This window comes from Pongo pygmaeus, chromosome 19 (genome assembly GCF_028885625.2).
Source record: "Pongo pygmaeus isolate AG05252 chromosome 19, NHGRI_mPonPyg2-v2.0_pri, whole genome shotgun sequence".
Classification (NCBI taxonomy): Eukaryota; Metazoa; Chordata; class Mammalia; order Primates; family Hominidae; genus Pongo; species Pongo pygmaeus.
The window spans coordinates 59,125,156-59,134,420 of NC_072392.2; the positions used below are offsets into that span (position 1 = coordinate 59,125,156).

Sequence of the window (9,265 nt, forward strand, 5' to 3'; positions counted from 1 at the left end):
TGTATTTTTAGTAGAGACGGGGTTTCACCATGTTGGCCAGGCTGGTCTCGGAACTGCCGACCTCGTGATCCACCTGCCTTGGCCTCCCAAAGCGCTGGTATTACAGGCTTGAGCCACCGCGCCCGGCCTAAAAATTTTTTTTTTTTTTTGGAGACGGAGTCTCACTCTGTCTCCCAGGCTGGAGTACAGTGGCACGATCTCGGCTCACTGCTAGCTCCGCCTCCCGGGTTCATGCCATTCTCCTGCCTCAGCCTCCGGAGTAGCTGGGACTACAGGCACCCACCACTACGCCCGGCGAATTTTTTTTTTTTTTTGTATTTTTAGTAGAGACAGGGTTTCACTGTGTTAGCCAGGATGGTCCCGATCTCCTGACCTCGTGACCCGCCTGCCTCGGGCTCCCAAAGTGCTGGGATTACAGGCGTGAGCCACCGTGCCCGGCCAAAAATTTTTAATTGGCTTTTGCGATTCCAAATCTGGAATCACATCAACCCATCGTCTCATAAAATAGAATGAGTGTTCCAATGAGCTGAGCAGAGGAGGCTGATTGTATAGACAGAAAAGGGCTGAGGAAAGCAGAAACAGAAAACAAAAAGCAGATTGCTGATTTCAAAGTTACTTTTCCTGTAAAAGTTAAAGCAGAGGAAACTTCTTGATGCTCCTAAAACTGGTCTGTTTGGGGATTTGGCTATTATCTCTTTCTCCTGATTTCTCAGTAGATGAAAAATTTAGTTGCTAGACTTGGTGGCGTGGAACTTCAGTATGAGTAACTCCATTTTGGTTTGGTCTGTTGGGTCTAGTGCAGGGGATCAGTCCAAACCAAAGGCCTCCTATTAACTTTACTTAACATATTTTAAAGGTAATTTGTTAGTTGGCTTGTGCTGGCAAAGTCAGGGGATAAATATTTACCTGATAATGCTCTAGAGAAAGAACCAAGAAGTACTAATAGCAGCAACAGGTATCACATATCTCTTCCCCCTCAAAATTATTTCAGTATCCAACGGTTAATAGTCTAGTGCTAGACAACCTTATTCTGTAAAGTGGAATTAATATCTAGATGTAATTCTATTTGAGATTATTATGGTAATTAAAATTGGGAAAATTTGCCATCCCAACTAATTCTCGAACCTGAAATAGACCATAAAGAAGCAAAGGAGACATAGGGGAAGGGGGTGTGCCAAGAGAAGTGGGACTATAAAGCAAATAGTGGGCAATCATGGAGTACAGAAGTCCTACTGGCCTTTAAAAAGAGGATATTTTAAAAATATTTCCAATATTACAACAGAAAAAAATCACCTGCTTCATACAGATATTTTGGGAGTTGAGTTGTTTTACCACTTCCTGTATTTCCAGTAACAATAAGGAATGAATTGTCCCTCACAGCTTGAATAATCTTTTTTCTTTGTTTCTGAATAGGAAAAGTTGGAGTAGTTCCTCCCTCCTGGGACGTGCATCCTTTCTCTTCTGTAATAACAGAAAAACAAGTCAATTAAAAGACTTGCAAAGATATCTCTGACCAATTTCTCAGGACTAAAACCAGAAAGGCAACAGAATTTTAGGGCTGGAAGGGATCACCCAAGACTTCTCAGTTAAATCGCTCACGTAAGTGAGCGTTAATGAGCGCAATTTGTAAGTGAGGGTTAATGAGCCCAGAACAACTTTTTGGTGAAATCCAGCAACCCGAGCATTTGTTCACGCGTAACTCAAAGTACTTTTCAAAGCAAGTATAGCTCAAGGCAACGTATACACATGCATACTTACACAGAAGCACAAAACTCAATTTTACTTAACAATAGACCAAAAACTGGAACACAGCATAAAATTCTCGGCTGGATTAGAAGCCACCTGTGTTTGCTTCTGATTCATGGTTCAAGTTAGGTCCCTGTTCAGAGCGACTGATATCCCAGAAGGCCAAGTGGTGGGTAACCATGGAAACTGGCTCCTGGAAACTGGCTCCCTTCATATCGTACCCAAAGGCAGGCTGGCGGCCCGACGAAGGGTGGGGGGGGGGGGGATGAATGGGTAGAGAACAAAGGGTTTATGAGCCTGTTTAAGAACAGAATGCATTTCGGGCGTTGGGGTTCACTTTTTCGCCCCCCAGTAAGGTTTTCGCCTAACTTGGATCTGGGACCGCCCCCCTCTAAGGCAAAGTGCTCATTGGACGCAAAGTTCGCCTCGGGCTTGCAAAGCCAGGAGAACGCCAAGGCTTCCTCACTACTCTTCTCAGCCCGCCAAAGACGTACTTTCATCCCCTCACCAAAACCCCCACGCCGTAACTCCCGCTGGCTTCCGTACCGTCCCGCGGACCGCACCTCTATCGGCGATGCAAACAGCCGAGGGCCGCTCTTCCTGGAGGTCTCTTGACCGCTCACCCTCCTCCTGCCGCCTTGGCGCCCTGCCCGCGACTGCGGGAAACCGGGACATAGACCTGGCCCCGAGTGGAGGCGAGCACGTCCACCGATCTGAGGAGATGGGAGGGGAAAGACGAGGACGCGCCCTGATGACGTAGAGGTGTTTACTTCCGCGCGTGCGACTTGTAGCAAGGGGAGGGGAAGCTGCTCCATGACGTGGCACGGGACGGCCGGACCTCGAGCCGAGGCTCCACCCCCAGGGATTTCCCGCCAACTGCCACGTGCGCTCCGCCTTGGGCGGCTGAGCCATACCTGAGGGCCAGAAGACCCCCTCTTGTTTCGCCTCTTCGGCGCCAAAGGTCGCGACGACACCTTTTTTCAACGCCACAGTGGTCTCTGCAGGCTATTCTGCCTTCGCACACCTGACACGATGTAACCCTCTGCCCGGAGCTGGAACCATGATCCCAGAATGCTGCGTTCGTCAACTCATTCTCACCTTTCCTAATCTGATATGACCTGTCCAAGGCACACAGCTAGTGAGTTGTGGAGCCAAACTTTTAGTTATGTCACTATCAAAACTTAGGTCGCCAAGGCTGTTCATTTCCCTCATAGGACCCTGGATTTTAATGTATTTGCGTGTTTCCTCTTCTGCCCAGCTAGATTGTAAAGCCCCCCACAAGAGTCGGAATATTAAAACACTGCTACATCCAGAGCCCAGCACAGTGATTCAAGGTGGGCTGTCAATATTTGTTGACTTTGCTGGAATGGAGGAATGAATAATTGACTTCCTTAGGAATTAAGCTCATTTTTGATAGAGGTGCATTCCTTGGAAACCACAGTAGCTGAAAAGTTCAACAGATACACAACATCTGAGGCAGGGCAACTTTTTCAGAAAAGGTACTTTGGGGGCAGGTCTTGCTGTTCTAGAGCCTGCTGATTTTTAAATTAGTGTCAACTGTAACAAAATCAATGCAATGTGAACAAGATTGTTTCTTGGACTCCTTAATTGTTCCTGCTGTTAGAATTAACCAACACTTACTAGCAAACAACTCAAAACTGTCACTTCACCATCACCTAAAGACCCTCTTGTCTGACCAGGCTTCAAAAGATGTACCATAAGGCTGTTGGACCCCCAGATTTTTCTGTGCTCATTTGAAGTGAAGTCATGGCCATGCATGGTGGCTCATGCCTGTAATGCCAGCACCTTGGGAGGCCGGGACAGATGAATCACTTGAGATTAGGAGTTCGAGACCGGCCTGGCCAATATGGTGAAACCCCATCTCTATTAAAAATAAAAATAAAAAAAATCAGCTGGGTGTGGTAGCATGCGCCTATAATCCCAGCTACTCGGGAGGCTGAGGCAAGAGAATCGCTTGAACCTAGGAGTCAGGGGTTGCAGTGAGCCAAGATCATGCCACTGCACTCCAGCCTGGGCAACAGAGTGAGATTCCATCTCAAAAAATAAAGTGAACTCATACCAACTGCTTTTAAATGGGACTGATCAACACTTCTTAAAATGCAAGCTCATCAGATTTTGAATGATACCAAATAAGTTGGAACTTTGCAACAACTTTATATCTCAAAACCTGGGTGTGAGAGGAAGCAATCCGGTAAATAGGAGAACATTCCAGGTTTCTCTCTTTCATTAGGAGCATCTCCCAGCCTTCTGGATCATGTTAGGAATTCAAAATGTTATAGAAACAGAAACCAAAATGGCAAAAATACATTTGTGGTACACGCAAGGTATTGGTAATCTCAGTATTTCAGTATAGGGCATCTCTATCAGTGATATAATAAAGTCACTTTCTAAAAATCATCATTTCAGACCAATGATGATTACCACTTAGCTCATAGTAGTCAAATCTTTCCGATACAGTTGACCCTTGAACAATACAGGTTTGAACTTCGCAGGTCCACTTGTAGGCAGATTTTTTCTTCTGCACCTGCTAAGCTGGAGATAGCAAGATCAACCCTTTGTCTTCCTCCTCCTTCTCTTCAGCCTACTGAACTGGATGGAAACCTTTATGATGATCCACTTACACTTAATGAATAGTAAATATATTTTCTCTTATGATTTTCTTAATATTTTATTTTCTCTAGCTTGCTTTAAGAATACAGTATATAATACATATACAAAATACATATTAATTAACTGTTTATGTTATTGGTAAGGCTTCCAGGCAATAGTTGGTATTAATAGTTAAGCTCTGGGAAGTCGAGTAATACAGATTTTGGCCCAATGCAGTGGCTCACACCTGTAATCCTAGCACTTTGGGAGGCCAAGGCGGGCAGATTGCCTGAGTTCAGGAGTTCAAGACCAGCCTGGGCAACATGGCAAAACCCCATCTCTCCTAAAAATACAAAAAAATTAGCTGGGTGTGGTGGTGCGTGCCTGTAGTCCCAGCTACTTGGGAGGCTGAGGCAGAAGAACCACTTGAACCTGGGAGGCGGAAGTTGGGGTGAGCCAAGATCGCGCCACTGCACTCCAGCCTGGGTGACAGCGAGACTCTGTCTCCAAGAAAAAAAAAGAAAAGAGTTATACGCAGATTTTTTACAGTGCAAAAGGCTCGTGCCCCTAACTCCACCTTGTTCAGGTTTCAACTGTAAATTATTTCCTTTATTTTTCACAAAAACTCATACAGTTAGGTTATTACTATCCCTAATTTTTGTGTTAGAAACTTGCCTTTGGTAACAAAACAAAGAACTAAGAGGGCCAAGATTCAAAGTCACACTAATAACCACTAAACTGCACTGGGAGATGGAAGTATTTAGATCTTGGTGCCAAAATAATGTATTTTCTTCCAGTGTTTGTAACTCTAATAGAACTGACCCCATTCTTGTATGAGAACCACCTATTGAGAGTATAGAATATAAAACCTGCAAGCAAAGAATGAAGAAAAATAAAAGTGAAAAATTCAAGTGATGTTTAACAGTGTTCATTTTATAACCAAGGACATTTAAAGCATGTTACCATTAATAACCATGTGCTTGGGGCTATTCTAAATTAGAAGATCAACAATTATTTCCTACCCAGTGAGTTTACAAATTACAATGACAAACAAAACTCAAGTACAGAGTAAAAATAGAAAATATATGGGTTGAATCTGGGAAGAAAGGTCAGTGTCCCCAACAACACTGAATCTATTTCTTATCTTTGGGTTACATTAAAAGCCTGAGGCCAGGCCTGTAATCCCAGGACTTTGGGAGACTGAGGTGGCCAGATCACCTGAGGTTGAGAGTTTGAGACCAGCCTGGCCAACATGGTGAAACCCCATCTCTACTAAAAATACAAAAAATTAGCCTAGGGTGGTAGTAGCCACCTGTAATCCCAGCTACTTGGGAGGCTGATGGAGGAGAATCGCTTGAACCCGGGAGGTGGAGGTTGCAGTGAGCCAAGATCTCACCACTGCACTCCAGCCTGGACAACAGAATGAGACTCTGTCTCAAAAAAAAAAAAAAAAAAAAAATCCTGAAAGAACTGGTATTTAAAGAAGTGTGAGAAGTCTGAATTGCACCCTGCTGCTATTGCCTCATAAGCAGTATTTCAAAATATTCTACAACCCAAGCAACCTGTTTCAGAGCATCCAAAAGGGACTCAACATTACAGATTTACAAAAATGGAATAGGATTTTAAAATCATCTTCAGGAAAGAAAGAAAAGTATAGGACCACTGTTGTGATGGTTAAAAGGAGTAAATAAAGAAAAAAAAAAGGAAAATTATCAAAGATATTACAGTCACAACCAGAAAGTTTAAAATGCTAGAAAAATGGTGATATGTACAAACCTAATTAACAACAGAACCTAATTGTTCACAGAAGGAGTGAGCAATGGTATCAAGCTACATGGATTTTTTAAAAGCTCATTAATTGGACCAAAACAAGACTTGTCTTGGTAAAGGGAAGCAGACAGAAGCCAGATTGTGAGTAAATGAGAATTCGAGAGCAAACTGAAAATGTACCTAATACACTTGGGGATGGCTGGTTAGAATCAACTAGGGTAAATGAAAGGGAGAGAAAAGAATAGCTGGAAAAAGATGCCGCTACTACAGTGTGTATGTGATGATTAAGAAAAGACTTGGTCAATGAAAGTATTGGGGTACAATTAGAAGATTTGTTTAGGAGAGTTGAAACTGATACTGATGAGGGAGAAATACCAAGTTCACATTTTGAGGAAAGATAAAGGACTGGAGGAGAGAGAACAAACTTTTAGCCCAGATAGGTATTATAAACTTGCATTTGTGGTGGATTTGTATCCCAATATGTGAATCTGATTGTTTTTCTGTATTTTCCTCCCCTTTTTCTATCTCACTGGTAACCCATGGGCCTATCTTCCTGTTCAGCCCTCAACAAAGCAGAAACAAAAATCCAAAGACACTGCTGACATGAGGTCCCAAACCAGAGCCTTCTGTGCATGCTCAAATTACTGGTTACTTCCTCCCTCAGATGGATAAGGCTGGGCCTAGGCAGAGGGCAGAGAGTGGGGAGGATATAATGAGAAAGGAAGGACTGACAGAAGGAATAAACAGCCCTCCTAGGGGGCAGGAGAAAGATCATCTTTTGTTAGAAAGTTCTAATGGGGCCAGATGTGGTGGTTCATGCCTGTAATCCCATCACATTGGGAGGCCAAAGCAGGAGGATTACTTGACACCAGGAGTTTGAGACCAGCCTGTGCAACATAGTGAGACCCCATCTCAAGACTCATCTCTACAAAAAATACAAAAATTAGCCAGGCATGGAGGTGCATGCCTGTATTCGCAGCTACTTGGGAGGCTGAGGCAGGGGGATCACTTGAGCCCAGGAGGATAAGACTGCAGTGAGCCGTGATGGTGCCACTGCACACCAGCCTGGGTGACAGAGTGAGACCCTGTTTCAGAAAAAAGAAAAGAAAGAAAAAAGAAAGAAAAGTTCTAATGGAAGGAATTCAAGGAGATAAACCATTCTCAAGTGTGGACCATTCCCTTCCCCATTAAAAATAAATCAGAAACAAACATCTATGACCAGTTTTTCATCTAGTAGTCCTGGATAAATGTAGACCTTGAAAGAGAGGGAGGGGAACTTCATTCTAGAGAGAATGTAAACATGAGAGAAAACCTCATGCCCTAAACTAAATGGAACTAGACAAAAAATTTGGGAATTTTTCTGAGTCATGTATTGGTGGACTACATGCCACGGTTACATATTTTATTAATAAGCTTATAGTATATTAGCAACTTGGGGGTTTGGAGGAAAATAATTAGATGGTATGGCCATATCATAAAACAAGAGAAATATCTCACGTTCAGTCCAAAAGTAAAATAGCAGCCAGGTGCCATGGCTCACACCTGTAATCCCAGCAGTTTAGGAGGCCAAGGCGGGCAGATCGCCTGAGGCCAGGAGTTCAAGACGAGCCTGACCAACATGGTAAAACCCCATCTCTACAAAAAAATACAAAAGTTAGCCCAGCCGTGGTGGCACTCGCCGGTGATCCCAGCTTACTCAGGAGGCTGAGGCATGAGAATCACTTGAACCCAGGAGCCAGAGGTTGCAGGGAGCCGAGATCATACCACTGCACTCCAGCCTGGGCAACAGAGTGAGACTGTCTCAAAAAAAAAAAAAGTAAAAGATATCATCACACCTTCTTCTCTTTAAGTGTCTAGATATTAAGATTTGAGTAGTTATCACAGAGCAAGTCACCAAATAGTCATTAAATCATTCATCAACAATATTGTTTGAGAGCTTAATAGAGATTGAGACACCGCTAGCTGTCAATGAAAATTGCGCTTTACATGTATGCATATAGTCTTTAATAAATGTATAGAATTCCCATTAATTTACTAGTAAAATGGGGCCTCTTCCAAGTGAAAGCTCAATGTTTACTCTAGCTTCCTATTTATTCATTCATGTGTTCATTCAGTAAATATTATAATGCACAATTCTTTTTTTTTTTTTTTTTTTGAGACAAAGTCTCACTCTTGTTACCCAGGCTGGAGTGCAATGGCACGATGTCAGCTCACTGCAATCTCCACCTCCCAGGTTCAAGCAATTCTCCTGCCTCAACCTCCTGAGTAGCTGGGATTACAGGCGCTTGCCACCATGCCCGGCTAATTTTTTTATTTTGAGTAGAGACGGGGTTTCACCATGTTGGCCATGCTGGTCTCAAACTCCTGACCTCAGGTGATCCGCCTGCCTTGGCCTCCTAAAGTGCTGGGATTACAGGCATGAGCCACCATGTCCAGCTAGAATGCACAATTCTTATATGCACCCTTTTTAATAGCCGCGCAGAGGCATAAAATATGTGTAGGACATGGTTATTACCTTCAGTGAGATGACAAGTAATCAAGGAGATAAAATATTTAGAGGAGGAAAAACTAGCTAGAGTGATCAGTGAAGGCTTCTAGGAGTTAGTGACATTTGAACTGAGCTTTGAAAGTTGGGAAGATTCCAGTAAATGCTAGGGAAAGATTCTAGATAGAGTGCATTTGACAAAGGCACAATAGAGTGATCAAGATATTATTAATTATGGATTATTGAGAAAGATGCAGTATTTGTGTTCTGACTATGGTCTCTGTAAATCTTTCAGTGACCTGAAGGTGGCAAGCTGGGTTTATTTGAGAAATTTCAGCATCAACATTATTTAAAAGAAAAATGAAACAGTACTATTTCTCTGAAAAAAATCTTTCATTGACATTTAACTCATAAAATCAAAAAGTGAAACAGATTGAAACATAAATAAACATTTACTGCATGTCTTTAGTAGGACTTACCTTAAGGCACATAGATTTTGTATTGTAAATTCTTTCCATTTTATATTTATTTATTTATTTATTTATTTATGAGATGGAGTCTCACTCTGTCACCCAGGCTGGAATGCAGTGGTGAGATCTCAGCTAATTGCAACCTCCACCTCCCAGGTTCAAGCAATTCTTCTGCCTCAGCCTC

General features: G+C 42.8%; 1 protein-coding gene across 2 annotated transcripts in view; it reads right to left on the bottom strand.

Annotated features, from left to right (window-relative positions):
- The window catches only part of DHX40 (DEAH-box helicase 40), a 42,125-nt gene extending 39,608 nt beyond the window's left edge, over nucleotides 1–2,517 (bottom strand). Inside the window, exons 1-2 of one of the 2 annotated variants that reach the window (XM_054457872.2) lie at nucleotides 2,310–2,517; nucleotides 1,294–1,461 (exon numbers count right to left, since the gene is read on the bottom strand). In XM_054457872.2, the coding sequence (XP_054313847.1) occupies nucleotides 1,294–1,461; nucleotides 2,310–2,421 (280 nt within the window). In that variant the 5' untranslated portion in view covers nucleotides 2,422–2,517. Of the gene's footprint in view, nucleotides 1–1,293; nucleotides 1,462–2,309 lie in introns of those variants that run through there. The other variant, XM_054457874.2, reaches the window with a different exon arrangement.
- Between the last annotated feature and the right edge of the window lie 6,748 nt (nucleotides 2,518–9,265).